The sequence below is a fragment of the Trachypithecus francoisi genome, unplaced genomic scaffold (genome assembly GCF_009764315.1).
Source record: "Trachypithecus francoisi isolate TF-2019V2 unplaced genomic scaffold, Tfra_2.0 Lachesis_group1, whole genome shotgun sequence".
NCBI lineage: Eukaryota > Metazoa > Chordata > Mammalia > Primates > Cercopithecidae > Trachypithecus > Trachypithecus francoisi.
Genome location: NW_022681454.1, coordinates 65,372,044 through 65,394,206, shown reverse-complemented (window position 1 = coordinate 65,394,206; position 22,163 = coordinate 65,372,044). Strand labels below are relative to the sequence as shown.

The following is a 22,163-nucleotide window of genomic DNA, read 5'->3' as shown; positions in this document are numbered from 1 at the left end:
GGGCACGTAAACAGAGGGTGTTAAAAGTGTGTATACTTGAATGTGTCTTTTGTCACAGAAAAAAAAAAGTGTGTATAGAAAGTAGTAAAACTGGCTGGACGCAGTGGCTCACACCTGTAATCCCCATACTTTGGGAGGACGAGGCGGGTGGATCACCTGAGGTCAGGAGTTCGAGACCAGCCTGACCAATATAGTGAAACCCTGTCTCTACTAAAAATACAAAAATTAGCCAGGCATGGTGGCAGACACCTGTAGTCCCAGCTACTCGAGAGGCTAAGACAGGAGAATTGCTTGAACCCGGAGGCAGAGGTTGCAGTAAGCTGAAATCGTGCAACTGCACTCCAGCCCAGGAGACACAGCGAGACTCCGTCTCAAAAAAAGAAGGTAGTAAAACTGAGAAGCCCCTCCCAAACCTATCAGGAGATTAGATATTTACTCTCGAGTTTCTAAATCAGAGAGACTGTGACATTAGTGGCATAAGACACAGCTGAAGTTAAGGGCAATACATGAAAACCAGAGATATTAAGTAGGAGAATTCAAACTGCACTTTCCCCTCTGCCACATCTGACTGAAAGTGAAAACAATTGCAGTTAGACTCCAACAGCCAAGTGGGAGAGATTTCTTTGTCAGAAATACTTACCAGGCCAAGAGAAAAGAAAACTACAGATATAAACACCTGGACACCAACAATGAAATGGATCAAACTACAACACGGTGACATCCACCAGTTTACAAATTTTACCAGGCATATAGAGCTTGCAATGCATTTTAGTTTCCCACTTTCAAATAAGAAGAGACAGCTAAGGATCACCGGACATATGAAAAAAGGCCAGGTAAAGAGCAAAGTCAGTAAAAAAGGTACTTGCAGAAAACAGAAACTGAAGAAATATGTATGAAAATGGTTAGAAGAACCTAAAGTCAAAGAATATAATAAAAATTTAGATCACTAAAGACAGATGACATGATCCTAAAAGCCTGCAAAGAGGAAAAAAATAGTCACAAACGATCATGGAATCAAAACAGTATTCTCAACAGAGAAGCTAAAATAAAGAAAGCAACCTTTTTAAAGTCTAAGGGAAAATATATCTGACTAAAAGGGAGGCTTGACATGAAGAAAATATACTATTTTTTAATTAAAGGAAAATAATTTCTAATCTAGAATTCTGTACTCACCCAAATTACCCATCATGAAGGTAAAACCATGGTATTTTTAAACAATTAAGGTCTTAAATTCTCAGAAAGCTACTAAAGGATAAGTCCCACCAAAAAAGGAGAGGCCAAGAAAAAAGGAAGATTTAAGATCCAAGAAATAAGAGTTGCAATTCAGGAGAAAAGCAAAGGGACTCCCTGTGATACAGGGAGAGTACATGAGAAAACCTATGTGACAGGTCTAAGGGTAGATTGCAGAAAAAAAAAAGAGCAGAGATAGAAAAGCTGAAAATGATAAATTAATGTGTCTACATATACTAAGACATTTATACTTAGACTTTTGTCATAGAAAACTGGTGACGAATCAGTCATTGGTGCACAGAAAGTCAAAAATGGAAAAACCAAAATTAAAGAGAAAACTAAGAGCTGTACATAAAGAAAATTTAACCATTAGTGCTCTACATAGCTGTGACTACTGAAAGTCGTAATAATACTGTAAACACTAAATACTAATCCTACTAAAAATTATGATGTACTAAAGAATGGAAGTTTATGTGTTGTGGCGGGAAGTAGAAACTATATGATAAATAGTCTAAATTTCCATAGTAGAAAGCCAATAAATAATAGCAAAGACTGAAAAAAAAATCCAGAAACAGCAATATAAACATTATTTAGAAATATGGAGTCAAAATAACTGGAAGAAATAGCTAAGACTAAAAAGCTGGACTTGGAGGAGGAAAAGTAGGGTCTTTTTTTTTGTGGAATTTATGGAACTATTTTAACTACCATGTACATAATGCCTTTGAGTTTTAAAATCATTCTTCCAACAAATTAAGAAGAAAATTATGTAGAAAGATAGGGAACAGAATAAAATAGTGAACCAGAATAGACTGCGGATTCTTTGAAAATGCTAATGACAGAAAAATACCTCTAACAACACAGATTATTTAAAAAGGTGAAAATCACCAATAAAAAGAGAGTACTAACTATGAGAAAGATCATAAAGTTAACTATACACAAACTGAGAACAGAGGAAATGTTTCAAGAAAATTATAAAATGTCAAAACTGGCAAAAGAAATACAAAAAATGTAACAGATCATTAAATAAAGTGGTAATCACAAACACCCTACCAAAACAGCCCCAACCATATGTTTTACAAATGATCTAAATTTTAAGAAACAGATCATTTTTGCTTAATCAAGCTATCCCAGAAAACAGAAGAGAAAAACTAATTTCTTTTATGAAGCTCGGTTGTGTTTCAGTTAAAACCTAAGGAGTCATATCTTATTTTACTTAAAGACAAACAAATATGAAGTAATAACTAGACCTAGGAATCTCAAGTTCTCAAACAGAAAAGCCTGTAAGATAGTTAAGTCTGATTTTATTTTCAAATCAAGTAAACAAATTCCATTTCTTATGTGGAAGGCCTAGGCCAAGCTTGCTGCATGGAAAGGACCTACCTGAAAAAAAACCCGAACACCTACAAAGTCTCTGTTGTTTGGAAGCATCCATCTCAAGGATTAGAAAAAAATTAATAATATAAAAATAAAAATAAAGAATATATGAAAAATAAAATTAAGAAAAAAATAACGAAACTAAAAACAATCAAATGAGAGGACCAACAAAGCCAAACTTGGTTTTCTGAAAGACCAAAATTGATAAACCCTAACAAAACTAATCAATGAAAAAGACAAGGCATAGCAGGCACAGTGGTATGTGCCTCATGAGCAGTAGTCCCAGCTACTCTCCTTAGGTTAGGGAGGATCACTTAAGCCCAGGAGTTCTAATCCAGCTTGGGCAACATACCAAGATCCCTACATCTAATTTAAAAAAAAAAAAAAAAAAAGGATAAGGCATAAATAACCAATGTCAGGAATAAAAAAGGGGATATAACTGTAGATCCCACAGACATTAACAAGACTGTAAAAAGACAAGACAAAGAGAGACATAAGACATATACAGACACATTCTAAGTCATTTAGAAGTCATTGCAGTGGACCTTGGCTTTAGAGCACAGAGTCTTGCTTTCTCTTTGTCTTACATGACTTAAATGTATAAATTTTCAAAATGTCTTAAAAGGGACCAGATTTACCCTCCTGACTGAATCGATTTTAAAAAAAGAAAAAATACACAAAATTCTCAAGAAATATGAAACTGAAAAACCAAAAAGAATGATTCTTGAGATGGTAAACAAATGAGGTGAACCCTCTCAACACTCATTTCCAGGATGTGACACACAGGAGAAATCCTCAGTTGAGGAGCCAAAGCTGAGGATTCAGGAAGACAAAAGTGGTTAGAATTTGCAGGGTAAAGTACTGCACAGGAGACAGTTACATAGAGAAAACTGCAGAATGTGCAGATCTCTCCCAAGCATTCAATCAAATATTGATCAGAGAAAGTGTTGTAGGAAAACCAGAGAAAGAACCACCCGAAGCCTTGAGGGGGAATATCCTCCCAGTTACAAAGGACCTAGAATAATGCCTGTACCTACCAGCCAGAGTGGAAAACCTCCATAAGTAATGGGACACAGTAGAGAAGAATTTTGCCTCAGAAGGAGAGAAAATTAGCTATAGACTATATTTTGCTAGCCTTTATTGTTTCCATGGCTTCTCATATCTCTAAAATTTGTTTCCATTTTTTAAAAATAGCTGCCTTAGCAGGAGTGTTAGCCTTCTGTAACTTATTGCATTCTACCTAGAAGAGGAACCTCTAGCATAACCTTGATACCAAAGCCCTGTAAGAACATTAAAAAAAAAAAAAAAAAAAAAAGACAATATTACTCATAAACATAGATGCAAACATCTTCAGTTATTAGGCAAACTTAATCAAAAAAATTAATACTTTATGACCAAGTCAAATTTATCCCAGAAAACTTCAAGTTGCTTTAACTTTCAAAAACCACTGTAATTTATCATGTTTCAGAAGGCCTCTCAATTCTGAAAGAAATGGTTTTGTCTTCATTCCTTGGAACCAAAAGGCTACATATGTTTAATATGTTGATTGCCTTTTACAGTTTTCTAGTAAATGTTATTTCTAGCACTATATGATTTTTCTAATTAGTACTGTGCTTTTGAATAATTTGTCTTAGATTAGCTTCAAATACTTTATTTGAAAGTCTGCTATTTAGTATAGTTAAGTCAACCAATACTTTATTTCTGATCAAACTAACAGCAAACAATTAAAATATATAATCAATACAAGATTGATTTCCCCTTATAGCAATGAAGTACCTTCATTTATTAGAATATAACCAACCCTGTCAACCTGATTAGCAACTTCGATTGCTGCCCATTTTCCTAAAAACCTAATTTGAGTATTATTTTAGGGAAGTGAAAAATGTTTGTTATAATTTGATAATTCTAATTCCCATAACCCCAATTCCAACACAGAAAATATCAAATAAAACTTTTCACAAAATACCTCCAAATTTTACAGAAAGTCAATGGGAATATAGAATTCCCTTTCAAGAATAAGACTTACAAACAACTAAAATATACATAAGTATATTGTGTATACCTTTATTGATTAAAATATTAAACCTATACCAGCTCTTCTTCATCACTTACCTCTTTGCTTCGTGACTGAATACAAGTGTCTTTTATTTTGTGTGTGGAATAAAGCACTGATTTTGTAGAATTTGTACTAAAATCATTGGCAAGACCTAAAACAAAAGTATGAAATTTTCAAAACCAAGATATAGTGTAATATCTATTAGTTACAATTAAAAGTAGCTGTATATGACATGTGAAGAACCATCTGTTGACTCACTGACCACAATTAGCTTCAATCAAGTAGAGACCTCAGTTCAAGATTCAAATGTTCCTGAGAAGCATCAGGAAATGAGAAAAGCAAACAAAACACCTGAAGTATCAATATATGCCAGTTCTTCTTTCAGAGCTTGTACAGAAAGCATTCTTTTCTATCACCTGCCCCTATTTCTTTGGGTGGCTTATTCTCTTATTCCAATACCTGCTGATGCTAATCAGCAACAGGAAAAGTTTTTGCAGTAATTTATGACTTCCTTAAACAGATATGTAAATCATCAAAGATTATCTCAAATTCTCCAGCGATCCCAACAATTCTACACATCTGTTTTCACTATCTATTTTTTCTGGCTGGATGCAGTGGATCATGCCTGTAATCCCAACACTTTGGGAGGCTGACGAGGGCAGATTACTGAAGGGCAGGAGTTCAAGACCAGCCTGGCCAACATGGTGAAACCTGATATCTGCTAAAAAATACAAAAATTAGCCAGGCTTGGTGGCACAGACCTGTAATCCCAGCTACTTGGAAGGCTGAGGAACAAGAATCACTTGAACCTGGGAGACAAAGGTTGCAGTAAGTTGAAATAGCGCCACTGTACTACAGCTTGGGTGACACAGCAAGACTATATCTCAATAAATAAATAAATAATAAAATACTTTTTCTTATGTATAATTATGTATGGACTTCTAGATTACAGTAATCTAATGTGAACTAAAGGAGATGACAAATTATTGCCAAATTATTATTTTTTTAAGTATTACCCTAAGTATACCAGAAGGTACACAAAGGATTGCATATGAACTCAAAATACCAGGGAAAATATTTTACATATATTTAAACCCTAGAACATATTTGCTGCATTTGATATTAATTACCATGACAAATTCATATTTTCATCCATCTAACCCTCAAATTCCATCTTGAAATGAAGCCTTACTTTGTTCTTCAAAACAGTCTTGTAAGATTTCCAGAACATTCTGGCCTTGCTGTGTGTTAATGTCACGTGCCCTAATAAAGAAAGGAAAAATATAGCCTATCATTTTCAGAAGATATTTCTTTATATTACCATCTATTTGAAAAATCCACATCTCATTATAAAATATTAATTTACTTAATATGTAAAATATCTTTACTATCTGAAGACAAAACAAGTACTTGAGGGTCTATACATTCCCGGACGTGAACTCTTTCCTTCCTAATAAGAATTAGTATATCATAATCTACATTAATAATTAATATTTCTTAGTTGAACAGCCATGTCTAAAGCTGTTTTAGATTACTGCTGTATCTCAAAAACACAAATTTTTTTGAATGAATCCAATCAGTCCTGAAATGCTTCTTTAACAGACTTTACAGTCACATCTCCAAATAACATATTCCTCCCTATAAATTCTCAAATGCATTTTTGATTCAGTATCATTGATTAATCTTAACAGTTTATGAATAAGTATAAATTTTAATTAAAAATTATATTGAGCTTATAGATTCACACACAGCTATACAACATAATAGAGATCCCTTGTTCACTTTACCTAGTTCTCCTCAGTGCTAATATTTTGCAAAACTATAGCATATTATCACAATCAGGATACTGATATTGATAAAATCTACCAATGCTATTCTGATTTCTCCAGTTCTACATGTACTCATTTCTGAATATACTCATGTTTGTATTTATTTCTACACAATGTATCACATCTGTAAGTTCAGATAAAACAACCAGAGTCAAGATACTGAATAGTTCCATCATCACAAAGATCCTCTATTGTCCTTTTGTAATCATAACCACCTTTCTCTCATCTCCTTCCTGCCTCCTCTCATTCCTAACCTCTGGCAACCACTAATCTGTCCTCCATTTCTAAAATTCTGTCATTTGGAAAAAATCATATATAACTGGAATCATACAGTATGTATCCTTTAGCCTTGGCTTTTTTCACTCAACACAATTCTGTGGAAATCAATCCAAGTTGAATGTATCAATATTTCATTGCTGTTTAGAGTCAAGTAGTGTTCCACGCTGTATGTGTACCACAGTGTTTAACCATTTACCTGTTGAAGAACATCTGGATTTCAATCAGTAAAAAACTGACATGCATCTCTAACAGGGTGGACAAACTTTTGCTTAAAGGGCCAGATAGTAAATATTTTAGGCTTGTAAACCATAGTTTCTGTCACAACCAGTCGACTCTCCCATTCTAGCCGGAAAGCAACCACAGACAGTATGTAAACAAAGAGGCATGGCTGTGTTCCAATAAAAAAATTGAAACAAAACCTGTGACAAAACATTTGGCTGGCCTATTATCAGCCAGAATTTACTGATCCCTGATCTACAACATTCCTATTATTCTTTTTTTTTTTTTTTTTTTTTTTTTTGAGACGGAGTCTCGCTCTGTCGTCCAGGCTGTAGTACAGTGGCCGGATCTCAGCTCACTGCAAGCTCCGCCTCCCGGGTTTACGCCATTCTCCTGCCTCAGCCTCCCAAGTAGCTGGGACTACAGGCGCCCGCCACCTCGCCCGGCTAGTTTTTTGTATTTTTTAGTAGAGACGGGGTTTCACCGTGTTAGCCAGGATGGTCTCGATCTCCTGACCTCGTGATCCGCCCGTCTCGGCCTCCCAAAGTGCTGGGATTACAGGCTTGAGCCACCGCGCCCGGCCTCCTATTATTCTTAAGAGCTCGAAAAGTACTATATATGCAGCATAAGTTACTTTTGGAGCTTTGCAGAAATACACATAATTGGTCACTTCCCACAGACCAATTTAATCAGATTTCCTAGGGTGACGGAGATAATTCTGATGTGCAAATCTAGTTAAAAACCACTAACTGAATCCTATGCCCTCATTTTGCAGATAGGCTAACTGAAATCCAAACTGGTCAAATGGCCTACCTCAGTTTGTAAACCTAATTAGTATTAGTGGCCGGTTTTCTACCAGAATATATATAGGTGACTGTTACAAATTCTGGCCTTGACACCACCCCAAAATACCACCTACAGCTATAAATACACTACTATTACCTATTTCAAGGAGGAGATCCAGAAAGATCAGATTTTCCAAGGTGATAATGCATCATCACTATTAGAACACAGGTCACATTAGTCTAGGCAACAGCTTTTTCAAAGTTTATCAAATTCATCTTTTCTTCCCCCTTGTCATTATTACCTTAGCATAAAAGAACCTCCATCATGTCTAGATTACTACAACCCCTTCCTTAAGCTACTCTGTAAACATCAAACATCTTTGCTTTTTTAAATGTGTGTGTGTGTTTACATCAGATAGCCCTTATTCCACAGATGATTTAGGACAGCTTATTCAAACCTATAATAGATACTTAAAGCCTAACATATCCATTTTATGGCTCAATCCAACTCATACGGTCTTGTTTTCCACTTCTACCCAACATATTCAACCTTCTTAAATCAGGTCTCTGCTACCGACAAATGTATGTATTCCTACTTTGGTTCCTTTGTTAAGTTACTTTCTATGTCTGGAATGTACTTTATATCTTAGTCTTTAAATACCTAACTATTCAAGGTCCACCAAAGTTACACTACAACTTTAAAGCTTTTCTTAATACCAACAACACAGAAATCCCTAATTTCTCACATGGCTGTCTATACTGCAAGTTAATGCCTAATTAAATGTAGGCATACTCTCTGTGATACACAAGTCATTACTTCAGTATTATAAGTACTAATTTTTGTCCATTAAAGTATTTCACAAATGTACATATACATCTTCCCAACAGAAATGAAAGCTTCTTGGAAGGAAAATAACATACTTCTGTGCCCCATCGGACCTACTAAAATCACAGCTCAATAAACAAGATGTTATTCACAAGTAAATTTTTAACTAGAAAATTTACTTTTTACAGGTTTTACAACTAAAAGAAGGACCAAAACAACCCAAATAAGCATCCAACAAATAAATGCATGACAGCATGTATTATTTTTCTTTTTGCCCCACTGAATAAGCTACATCCTTCTAATTTTACCATTTGATTCATTCTACAAAATGCTTTTTCCATGGCAGTCACTTAGAACTGAGACTCCCTCTTCTTGGTTCCACTATTTTATCAGGTGAATTTCTTTTTTCACAGCCACAAAGTCATTGCACTGTTTGCATTAACAGTCCATCAGTATAAGATGACTACTCTTAATCAGTGGGCATAGAAATCATTATTTTAGTCAGAGGTGATAGTTTTTCCTTTCTTCATTTAAAAATCTATTAACGATGAGAATAAAAATAATCTTAAAAGCTTAAGTATATAAATCACCTGGAAGGTCGACAAAATCTTCTTCTGTAGCCATTTTTGAGATGATCCTGAAAGAAAAGTAAATCATCAATTTGGTTTCTTTAAGATACAGCAGAATAAAATTTATTTTCAAAGTAACTTCATCCAGCATGGGCATGCTATACACCAAACATCTTCTAAGGGCTCAAAACAATTCTAAGGTTATGACAGGCATTTAAAAACTGAACGGCCGGCATCTAGTAAGCTTTATTCCGCTTCTCTTCCCACAGTGAGAATGGCTTTATTGCTTTTTTCTGATCATATATAATGTAAACAATGTATGTGCTCATAGTAAAAATTATAGATCATATTATTCTTTCGTACAACTCTTTATGTTTATATGTATAATGTCACATAATGAGAGATCATCGAAGCTGAAGATTTTCTTAGAAGGGGAGATAAATTAGAAAAGAAATTATACGGGTTTGATATAGCAACCATAACCAAAGTATTAAATATAGAATAGTGAACACCAAAGAAGTCCAGAAATATGTAAACAAAATATGAGTTGCCGCCCCCATTAGTCATTCACAAATGACATTTTAAAAGGTAAAAGCTTGTACCTTTTAACTAATAGCTGTCTTTCAGAACACCGTCGATAACTGATGCTCCATATATCAGCCTCAAGAACTGCATATAAGGCCACCATTTTGACAGAAAAACTGAAAACGTCAAACTATTTCGAGACATACTTGTTACATAATCTGTTTCTCCCAACTAGCAAGTGTGACGCAAAGGCACATTTTTAAGGCGTTTCAATACTTCTACCATGGGGAGAAAAGTATTTGGAGGCCTAGGAACTGGAGCTAGACTAAAAAGCAGAAGCCAAGATCGCGCCACTGCACTCCAGCCTGGGGGACAGAGCGAGACTCCGTCTGGAAAACAAACCCCAACAGAAATCACGAGCACCTCTCAAGAGTAACACGCAGGCACAGACGAAATGAAGACACGAAAACTTAAGAAATAATACAAGTACAGTAAATTAACTCCGGTTATCGACACACGATCACACTTGATTTCAAAAATTCCTGCGGCTTTCCCACTGAAATCCCTCATGGACCACAGCCCCAGCCTAGCATTTCCTTCTCCCCCTCCTCGGGAGCCCGTGTCCCCAGCCAGCCCCTCAACCGCTTGCCTGGAGCGCGAGGGCCCGAACTTACCAGACCCGACGCAGCCATGTTCCGGCCCAGCTGAGCCAGCGCAGGGGTCTGAGGTGGAAGCCCACACGGACCACAACTCCAGGAGGCCGAGCAAGAAATGAACCGCCAGACTGCCAGGCGGCGGCCAAGCAACACCCCAAAGTCGAAGGCTATGGCCGCGAGCGCCGCGATCCGGAAGGCGCGCGCTAACAACACTTCCCGGCCATTAGCTCCGCCCTCAACAAACAAGGAAGCTCGGCGCCTGCATGGGTTTGAACGCGGCGGCACATGCGCAGAACGGGCTGCGCCGTCCAATAGGAAGCAAGCGGTTAGTGAGCTAGCCCCTTCTTGCTCTAGGCCAATGGCCCTCCCGCCCGCAGCTCCGCCCGCCCTATCTCTAGCTGCTCTGCTCTTCCCACCTCCCATCCACAGCGCCGCGTAGGGGACAGGCGCGGAAGTGGGCTTTTATTTGGAAGGCACGGTCAGGATAACCGCTCCTTGTTCCCAATGTAAAACTTCTCAACAGTTCTGTTAAAGAATAATAAGTAATACTTGGAAGGATGAGAGGTAGAAATTGAAGACTTTTTTTTTAACAGCATCTTTTTTTTGAAGAGATTTTTCTAATGCAAATTCGTCAACCACGCCCAACCCATCTAACCATCATCTCTGAATATAATTGAATAATTATGTGTAATAATGGTGATAATGGCTTGTATTCTTTTTCAAGTATGTGGGTGATGTTTTTATGATGCATTGCCAACAAATGACCCACGTAAATAGCTATCATTTAAGTATGATGCACTGAAAAGAATTCTATACAGAATCCTGAAACCTGCCAGCCAATGACTAGCTGTGTTATAGAGAGCAAAATTTCGGCACCATTCTGGGTGTTTCCATAGTGATAGAATGGAAGTCTAAATTAGACGCTCTGAAGACTTCTCACCTGACCAGTGTATGATTCTATGAAGCTGTGTCTTATTTTATTATTTAACTTAAAATTACAATAAAATTCTAATCAGAAAGTAGTTTACTCATTGAATAAATACATTAATCAGGAGTTGAGCTAATAGATTTTTAAAACATGTAGTGCTTTAACAAATGCTGTCACCTATGAAAGCCAATTTTTTATTTTATTTATTTTTTTGATAGGAAAGAAAGAGGCACTATGAACTCTGACAGAAATTAGGCCTGAATTGCACTCCATTCCATTAATTCTGCCATTATGGGCAACTAAGTTATCTGTTCCTTAATTCTCTTGTCTGCAAAATGAGAATAATATTAAGTGGTTGAGATGTTGGAATTGAATAATTCCTGTTAAGATCTAAGCACAATGTTTGGAACAGAGTAAGAATTCAATAATAAAGCTATTGGAATCATTATGGAGACTTTTTTACTATGTTTGGCAGTTTTGCCAATCAGTCCACATTATATATAATTTGGTACTGTCACATTTGGAAGAGATAGTAATAAACACTAACATTTATTGAGTGCATACTCTATGCCCAGTTCTGTAAATGCTTCGCATGCATTGAAGGGAACAATTAATATTCCTGTTTTATAAACAAGGGCACTGAAACACAGAGAGATAAGTGTCTTGCCCAAGATCACATCACCACTAAATGGTAGGATGGGATATTATCTCAAGAATTCTGACTCCACAACTGAGCTCTTAATCACTACACTCTTTGCCTCTGCGTAAGAAATTTTAGCAAGCACAATTATAGATGTAAAGTCCCATATGTAAAATTATATCTTCCTGCTTCCACTGGAAACTAAGTCCCACAGAGGGTTTTGAGAAATTTGAAATGCAATGGCTTGTGCTGCTATAGAATGCAGGCCACACAGGGTGCTGAGGATGAACTGTTCTAAAGAAAATGGAGCAGCACTCTTATAAAAACAGTTATGGAGACTCCACAGTTTCCAGACAAACGTTTTACTTCCATATTGTTGTAGTGCTTAGTAGCCCCACCATGGTTTTTGTATCCTAAAATAGGATTGCTAATTAATAGGGGGGAGTAATATTTATTTAAAAACCCAGGTTTGTCTTTATAAATCTCCCCCCAAAATACATCAAGATTACTTCTTATGAGCTGCTAATGCAATCTTGAAGTTTTCTTTCACAACTACTTACCTAGTTAAGGGGTGTGTGTGTGTGTGTGTGTGTGTACTTACATACCAGTATACGGAAGTATTAACATATACATAATTAGATGTGTATATGGGAACATAAAGTATCCAGAAATTTGTCTTGAAAGAGAAGTAAAAAACTTTTCATTACTTATGGTTTTAGGTAGATAATTTAAAATTTGTAAATATTAAAATTATTTCAAGAATATTTTGTTTTAGATCTTTGAATTCCATCAAACAATTATGGTATGAGTATTTACTATCAAAGTGTCTTCCATTAAGTGTTAGCACAAAAATATTCACAACTGAACTAACCACTTAAAAATTAGTCTGTATTCATTCCCATCCCACAGCTTAACATGTGCATCTGTCCATTGAGGTACAAATGTACCTCAATGCAGTGCAATACTCTTCAGCAATAAAAGCAAACCACTGATATACAATATGGATGAATCTTGAAAGCATTGTACTAACTGAAAGAAGCTGGACATCAATGACTGTATGAAAAGAAGTCAAATCGATGGTTACCAGGGGTTGAGGAGGGTGGGGGAAAAAGACTATAAAGGAATATGAGGGAACTTTTTGTAGTGCTGAATATATTCTGTGTCTTGATTATGATGGTAGTTACATGGCTATATGTATTTGTCAAAATTCCTAGTTAGAACTGTGCCCCTGAAAAAAGGTGACTTTTTTTTTTTTTTTTTTTCCCGAGAAAGATCTTGCTCAGTCGCCCAGGCTGGAGTGCAGTGGCACAATCAAGGCCCACTGCAGCCTCAACCTCCTGGGCTAAAATGATTCTCCTGCCTCAGCCTCCTGAATACCTGGGACCACAGGCATGCACCACCACACCCTGCTAATTTTTTTTTTTTGTAGAGATGGGATCTTCCTATGTTGCTCAAGCTGGTCTTGAACTCTTGGGCTCAAATGATCCTCTGGCTTCTGCCTCCCAATTGCTGGGATTACAGGAATGAGCCACTACACCTGGCCAAAATAGTGACTTTTGCAATAAATTATACCTCAGTAAATCTGTGAGAGAGATAACGAAAGAAAGAGAAAATGAGAGAGACTCAAAGGCACTGTATGAAAACCAAATGCAACGTGTAAACTTTGATTAGAGTCTAGTTCAAAACAAAGTAACTGTAAAGAGCATTAAGCAATAAGTGAAAATGAAAAAATTAATTTTCAGATGATATTAGAGAATTGTAAAGTTTTCTTAGGTATTATAATGTGATTATATTTATGTAATTTGTCATTACTCTTAGGATATGCATATCAAAGTATTTAGGGGTAAAATGTCTTGTGATATTTGTAAGTACTTTGAAATTGTTAATCATAAAGAGACTGAGATAGTTAAATAAATATAGCAAAATGTTAACAATTATTGAACCTAGTTCATTGTATGTTTATTAACATTACTCTTTCAGTTTCTCTGTATGTTTGAAATATTTCATAGAAAAATGATGAGGAAACTTGACCTTAATAAAATTGCTTAAGTTCTAAAAACTTTTGCAAAAACATTTATTATTTATTCTGTAAAAGTCAAAAGTGAAAATATTAGCAAATGATTATCATATAATTTTGTCAGAAAAATTATACATGAAAAATGAGTTTCTTCTAAAAAGTATAGCATAGTTGCAATTATAACAATATTTGCTAAGATAAAACAGACTTATTTTTATGATTTTGGTTTTTTTTATAATGTAAATTTTTTTTCTTTTACTCCTTACTGCCAAATGTTGGTCCCTCTGTTAAGGAGATTCATTTAAGTATCCTTTTCTGATAAAAAATTATCCTCCAATAGAAATGCTATCTATGCTATGTAGATCATAATGGAAAAGTTAATAAAGTGTGCTTGCAATGTACAGGTAGGTGGCAGCAATGTTTACAAAAACAGTTTTACAATGCTATGAGTTGTTAAGGTCTGCAATGAGTCCTCAATTGTAAAGTGCTGTATAAATTAACAGATCTTTACATTTCCTAAATTACCTTTGTGTCAACCATTGCTTATTAGTTATAGTTATATTCTATTATGTACACATTGTTTCTCTTAACTCAAGATCACAACAAATAACACTATTCTGTAGATCTCCATTCTGCATCCTAGGATAGTTTACTTCTAGTCAACTTATTTTCTACTCACACAAAGGAAATTTTGTCATTGAAAACATATTAAGATTTTCAAAAGCTTAATAAAATGGTTCTGCATTATAATTTTACTCTTGAGAAGACTTAAATTACCTTGAGTGAAAATTGGCAAGTAATGTAGGATACAGTTTTTAAATTTCAGACAGTCATTGCTTTGCAAAGTAGTGCAGGACCCTAAAAAAGACCATGTAAGCTGAAACCATGCAAACCAATCTTTGCTTGGGAAAAATTCTGATTGTTTCATGATCTTTAAAAAAAAATGTATCAGCTGGACGCGGTAGCTAACGCCTGTAATCCCAGCATTTTGGGAGACTGAGGCAGACGGATCACCTGAGGTCAGGAGTTCAAGATCAGCCTGGCCAACGTGGCGAAAAGCCATCTCTACTAAAAATACAAAAATTAGCTGGGTGCAGTAATCCCAGCAGTAAACTGGGCACGGCTGTAATCCCAGCACTTTGGGAGGCCGAGGCAGGTGGATCACAAGGTCAGGAGATCAAGACCATCCTGGTTAACATGGTGAAACCCAGTCTCTACTGAAAAATACAAAAAAATTAGCCAGACATGGTGGCGGGTGCCTGTAGTCCCAGCTACTCAGGGGGCTGAGGCAGGAGAATGATGAGAACCCGAGAGGCAAAGCTTGCAGTGAGCCGAGATTGTGCCACTGCACTCCAGCCTGGGCAACACAGCGAGACTCTGTCTCAAAAAAATAAAAATAAAGATACAAAAATAGTCAGGAGTGGTGGTGAGCGCCAGTAATATCAGCTACTCAGGAGGCTGAGGCAAAGGAATTGCTTGAACCTGGGAGGCAGAGGCTGCAGTGAGCCGAGATCATGCCACTGTACTCCAGCCTGGGCAACAGAGTGAGATTCAGTCTCAAAAAAAAAAAAAAAAAATCAAACTATTGACATGTCTCTTATTGTCAGTTACAAATTTATGGGGAAAAGAAAAAATAGTAAAACTAATACTTATTTAGTACATTTTAACTCAAAGCATTAGAAACATTGATTATTAAAGTGCTTTAGTTCTCAGTTTTCTTTTCTCTTTTTTTATTTTTGGCTCCTGACAGGAAACATGCTTAAGTTCTTTGTAAAAAAAAGAAAGCTATCAAGAATAGTTTGAATAGTGCCTGCCTTCTTCTCAGCTGTAACTTATGATACAGAGTGAGCATCTTTTGGTGAATTGTTATACTACTTTCTAAGCTTGGGTCATTTTAAATTAAGTATATGTGGCATAGGATATATAACATATTTGTAAATTCAAGTGTCTATAGAAACTCATAAACATAAAATACCAAAATGGTAACTTGCAGACAGTACCTAAAGTAAGAGTTGTTTGGTTTTGTTTTTCCGAAGGCTCCATCATTCACCTAAAAGTAAGAGACAATAAGGAAGATAAACTAGAAGCAAAGACACAGGGCAGAAATGATGTGCTGTTGACACAGAGAAAACCTGACTTATACTGAAAAGTGTGGCCAGGCACAGTGGCTCATGTCTGTAATCCCAACATTTTGGGAAGCCAAGGCAGCAAGATCACTTGAGGCCAGGAGTTCACAACCAGCCTGGGCAACACAGTGAGACCCAGTCTCAACAAAAAATCAAAAATTAAAAAATTTAGCTAGGTGTGATTGCATGTGACTAGTTTCAGCTACTCAGGAGGCTGAGGTGGGAGGATTGCTTGGGCCCAGGAGTTTGCACCATGGCACTCTGCCTAGGCAATAGAGCAAGACTCCTTCTCTTAAACTAACAATAAAAATTTTAAAAGTGTTCATGTTGACAGAATGGAACTAGATTATGTGGCAACTTCAATGCCAGGATAACTTTTCACTTATCCTATAGACTATGGGGAACTGTGGTCATCAGGGTTCAATTACATAGAAGAAAATTTGTAGCCAGGCATGGTGGCTCACACCTGTAATTCCAGCACTTTGGGAGGCTGAGATGGGCAGATCACCTGAGGTCAGGAGTTTGAGACCAGCCTGACCAATGTGGAGAAACCCTGTCTCTACTAAAAACACAAAAACAATTAGCCAGGCATGGTGGCACATGCCTGTAATTCCAGTTATTCGGGAGGCTGAGGCAGAAGAATCACCTGAACCTGGTAGACGGAGGCTGCAGTGAACCAAGATTGCACCACTGCACTCTAGACAAGGCAACAGAGTGAGATTCCATCTCAAAAAAAAAAAAAAGAGAATTTGTGATGGCTAGTTTTGGCAAAAAGGGATCTGCTACCTGCATTTAACAGCTCATAAAATTCTTGAGAGGATGAAGAAACCATGTATTTTGGACTTTCAGGAATAATTCCCAAATGCACATTAAAGAACTAAGCCATTAAGAGGCAGCTGATGTTTCTACAGTCATAAAACAAATAGAAAAATTGAGAAGCTGACATTCATGCTTATGTCTCCAAGATCATACTGACATCATGCAATCAGGAAGCCACCACAATTACAAAGCTGCCATGTCATGGAAATCACTGTAAGAATTAAAGAAAGAGGAAAGAAACACAAAAAGTGACTTGACAGTCAAAGACAGGTTTATTTTAGAGAAAACCCAAGAGGGCTTCTGGCCAATTTAGGTCAGAGGCACACTCTCTTACAGACTAAGGGTTTTGAAGGTTTTAGGGTAGGAGAGTTTATCAGAGGCTTGTACTGCCTCTGTGTCTCTTTGCTATGATTATCTGGGAGGAAGACTTGTGTGTCTGTTCCCATACGTCTTTCTGTGCTGCAGGTATACTCCCCGGAGTCTGCTTTTAGCTTCCCTATCTTAGTGCACCTGAAGGGAAAGGAATGTGCTTATTAAGACCCACTGTTTTACTGGGCCCACTGTATGAGGGTGAAATCTGGCAGTTACCCAAGAGACTTTCCCCCCACCTCCCTCTGTGCCCAAGCAGTCTTACCTGTTTTACTGTCTGCTCCTCCTGGCTGCTTGTAGTTAGAAGAGAAGTGATCTCCTTGAAATGCATGAGGCTAGAAAGGGAGCTGAAACTTAAAGTGGCAGTGTTTGAGATGATGATACTCCTGCTCTATCAGTCACCACAAATAAGAATTCTCCAATGAGTCCGGGTATGGCAGTTCATGTTCAATTCCAGCACTTTGGGAGGCTGAGATAGGCAAATTTCTTGAGGCCAGGAGTTGGAGACCAGCCTGGCCAATATGGTGAAACCTCATCTCTACTAAAAATACAAAAATTAGCAAGGCAATCATTGTTACAGAAGTGATATTAGTAGCTCTGTCAGAACAGTTTAATTTGCTAACCCTTATAATTTTCAATACAAAGAGTTGCATCTGGGATGATAAGAGCCTTTCCTAGTTATGTATTTTCAAACTATTTCTGTAGTGGAAAATATCACTTTTGTTACTGAGAAGTAGTTTTTGGATGCCAGGTAAATACAGGACACTGGTTTTCATACTAGGTAACTCACAGAATAATGGTAGCTTGTTCTATACTTATACAGTAGTAGTGGCACACTATAATCCCAGCTACTCAGGTGGCTGAGGCATGAGACTCGAACTTGGGAGGCGGAGGTTACAGTGAGCCAAGATGGTGCCACTGCACTCCAGCCTGCAGGACACAGCTAGACTTTGTCTCAAAAAAAAAGGAAAAGAAAAAAGAAAAAAAAGAATCCTCTCATGAGCAGAAAGCCTCCTTACTGCTTCTGGCTCCAGAGTCACACCTTACCTAAAATGATATGATGATATGCACCAGCAAACTGATGTCTGTGACTTGACTATCAATACCCATGAAGTTAGTGATCAGACATTGGGACTTCTGATAACATTGCCACAGAAAAATTAGATGCCTACAAGCCACACGTGCCTTTTTATTGGTTAGAAAACCAAAGGTTGCCTGGTGCAGTGGCTCACATCTGTTAATTCTAGCTACTCAGAAGGCTGAGGTGGGACAATCACTTAAGCCCGGGAGTTTGAGACCAGCCTGGGTAACATAGCCAGACCCCCTCTCAATGGAGTTTAAAAAACAAACAAACAAACAAACAAAAACAAAGGCAGCATAAGAATGAACGCTGCCTCCCTTCTGCCTTGTCAATCATGTTGAATGCTTTTCAATCTTAGCTGCAAAGAAGTCTGAGAAATGTAGATTTTATCTTTTTAGCCTCTGCAATAAAGAAAAGCACATTAGAAGGGTTTGGAATGATGGTAAGCACCAATCCACCGTATTCCCTAAGGAAGCCATGAAGGATGAGAAATAAAAGAGAAAACATAGACTTAACCTTTGTATACATTGAGTTTGAAATGGTTAAAACTGAATTCATTATCCCTCTATCCCCCAAACTATCTCCCCACTCTGAATTTCTAGTTTCCATTAAAGTTACTGTTATTCTGTGGGTTACCTAGTATGAAAACCAGTGTCCTATATCTACCTGGCATCCAAAAACTACTTCTCAGTAATAAAAGTGATATTATTTTCCATTACAAAAGTAGTTTGAAAATACATAACTAGGAAAGGCTCTTATCATCCCAGCTCCAACTCTTTGCACTGAAAATTATAAGGGTTAGCAAATTACACTGTTCTGACAGAGCTACTAATATCACTGCTGTAACAGTGATTGCCCACCTTTTTTTTTCTGTTTCAAAAGACTTACGGGAAACATTTTCTGAGTAACAATGGCTCACTATGTCTCAGGCAAAGGAGTAGGAAACTCCATATTATATGTCTGATAATCTCTGGAGTTGTGGTATTACAATGTGCATTTTCTCCACTGAAAATGCTGCTTGTCTGGGTGTGGTGGCTAATGCCTATAAATCCTAGCGCTTTGGGAGGCCAAGGCGGATGGATCATGTAAGGTCAGGAGTTCGAGACCAGCCTGACCAACATGGTGAAACCTTGTATCTACTAAAACTACAAAAAATTAGCCAGGTGTGGTGGTGAGCACCTGTAGTCCCAGCTACTCAGGAGGCTGAGGCAGGAGAATGGTATGAATCCGGGAAGCAGAGGTGGCAATGAGCTGAGATCGTGCCACTGCACTCCAGCCTGGGCAACAGAGCAAGACTCAGTCTCAAAAAAAGAAAAGAAAAGAAAAAGAAAATGTGGCTTAATTCTATCAATAGTAATAAAAAATGTACTCATAATAAAGATGGTATTGGATTCATACCAGCCATTGATAAGCGATAAGCATTTCATGCTGTGGTTAAAATTAAAGCTGTATTCTTCAGGTATGAGTTACAAAAATAAATGTATTCAATTAAAATATCTTCGAAATATACTAATGCAAATTATAATGCATATGGCAATAAATCATCAATAAATATTAAGTAAAACAAAGGTCAGAAATGTGGAAGTACTAGAGCAGAGTTGGAGTCTCCTATTCAGACTTGATTGATTCAGTACTAATAAATGGATAGAAAAGTATTTTAGAGATTCTTAATTATTGTAAAAAAGGTGGATTTTTACTCAAATGACATTATAACGTAGAGGACTCAATAGAGCACTGACATTTTGGTTTATATGAGTGAAATGTTATACTTTACCCAAAGTCGTTAAGTTATATTTGCCATAAAACCTGATTTTTAACAATCTTCTGTGACACAGATGCTACTGATGGCTGTAATATTGGGCTCCAATAGTTTAATAGTAACATGATTGTTCTACAAGGCAACACAAGAATCATATGTCAACCAATGGTCACATATATCAGAAAAAAGGAAACTCCTGTCACAATGGAAGCTAATAATTCTCCAAACTAGAATCATATTTTTTATCTGGAAGCTATTCAGTAAATAAATGATATTGCAATCTACTTATAACCAACCCCTACTTCAACACAATCTTTCCCTTGGAAAAACTGTTTCTTGTTGATACTGAATGTATACAAATAACTACAACAGGACAAATACTATAAGAAAGAAATCATACAAAGTGCGTTGGGAAAGCAGAAATGAGAGTAATAACCTTTTTGTGTGTGTTGGGGGAGGGTGAAGAAAGATTCAGGAAATTAGGAAATCTTCAGAGTTAAGGATAGATTCAGCCTGGGTCTTGAAGGATGAGTAGGACATTACCATATAAACAAAGGGAAGGAGGGGCATCTAAGCAGAGTACAGTGACTGAAAAGGTATGAGGAGATAGGGAAGATCATAGGGTATTCAGGCAACTGAGAATAAATGAAATTACCAGAGCAAAGGATATTTTGAGGAGTTATTATTTAAAAGGGCCCTGCTATGAAGGACCAGTGTGCCATGCTTGAGCCCATTGTTGGTATTCAATAAATATTTAATGTTCAATGAAAAAATTTTAAAAATAAATCTCAAAAGCAATGAAAATCCATTAAAGTCTTTTCAGTAGGGGAGTATCTTGATTAGGCTGAATTTTAAATGAATCGGAGAAGAAAAAGAGTGGAAACTAGGAGACCACTTAAAAGCCTTTTGCAACTCTTCAGACAATAAGTCATGTAGTCCATCACCTCATTGTATAGGTGAGGAAGCTATGATACCAGAGAAGTCAAGTGGTTTGTTCAAGGTCTCCAGAGCCAGTTAGTAGCAAAATTAGCTTCAGCTCTATGTCCAAACATATTTTCTACTGTATTTCCTTACCTACAAATTTATTATTTGCTGTCTAAGACTTGAGATATCTGTAAAAGGATTTCCATTGTAATGGTGCAGTGGTACAATGACACTAGTAATTGCAGACAAGACTAACTGGCTAATATTGTTTAAGCAAGATTTTTGCAATTTGTAGTCTTTTTTAGGGAGATTTTTGGTATATTAAAAATAAATTTGATGTATAAATCAGTAGACCAAAGTAACTTACTATGTCTGATTAGCTGTTTTTAAGTTGTTGCTTATTTTTTTAAAGGCAAAAAAACATAACCAACTGCTTATTTGACAACAACAACAAAAAAAAAACTCCTCTTTACATTTTTCTAGAGGTATTATTTTCTCTTGCCTATGAAACTTTCTGGCCATAAAGTCAGTGCCTAATCACTGGTGATTCCCAGCATTCTATCTTTCTCTGTCCTTGCTGCTGCTTTTCATTTTTCAATTCTTAATTCTTCCTTTCACTTCCCCACTGTATTACAACAACTAACAGCTGCCAAGAAAGTGGATTAGGTCATATATTAAATCAGGAGGTTTTCCTGTTATTCAAGTCACTTTCTTAGTATACTGAAACTAAAAAAATAGTTATGGTTTTTGTCTCAAAAAATTAAGTTGGACTTATATTTTATTATTTGAAGGTTCGGTAGCAAGTAGCAGGTCTAAACTTATAAAAGCAAAGCAGTACTTTTTGGATCTTCAACTCCCTATTTCTGTCTCTATTTTCATTTTGATAATACATCTGAACACTCTTCTCTAACTTACTGATAATCAGTCTGTATTGTTCTGCCTTACTTTGTAGACAATTTGGCATCTCATATCTAGAGCTGCAGGATCAGTGGGACCCATACTGGTAGAGAAAATCATGCAGTCTCTCTATTAGGAAAGAAGAATCAGACTGAAGAATCCTGGCTTGCTCTGATTTCTAATAATAGGCTGGTCTCACTGGGCCCAGGCTGTTCTAAATCTAGAGTAGTTCTGAAATACTGAGTGTGAAATAGG

At 36.7% G+C, this 22,163-nt stretch overlaps 1 protein-coding gene across 3 annotated transcripts in view; it reads right to left on the bottom strand.

The window, feature by feature from the left end:
• The window catches only part of CENPC (centromere protein C), a 75,986-nt gene extending 65,378 nt beyond the window's left edge, over nt 1-10,608 (bottom strand). For 2 of the 3 annotated variants that reach the window (XM_033214554.1, XM_033214555.1), the window contains exons 1-4: nt 10,367-10,607; nt 9,189-9,235; nt 5,853-5,923; nt 4,717-4,811 (exon numbers count right to left, since the gene is read on the bottom strand). In XM_033214554.1, the coding sequence (XP_033070445.1) occupies nt 4,717-4,811; nt 5,853-5,923; nt 9,189-9,235; nt 10,367-10,384 (231 nt within the window). In that variant the 5' untranslated portion in view covers nt 10,385-10,607. Of the gene's footprint in view, nt 1-4,716; nt 4,812-5,852; nt 5,924-9,188; nt 9,236-10,366 lie in introns of all 3 variants that reach the window. The other variant, XR_004438000.1, reaches the window with a different exon arrangement.
• Nucleotides 10,609-22,163: the final 11,555 nt, after the last annotated feature.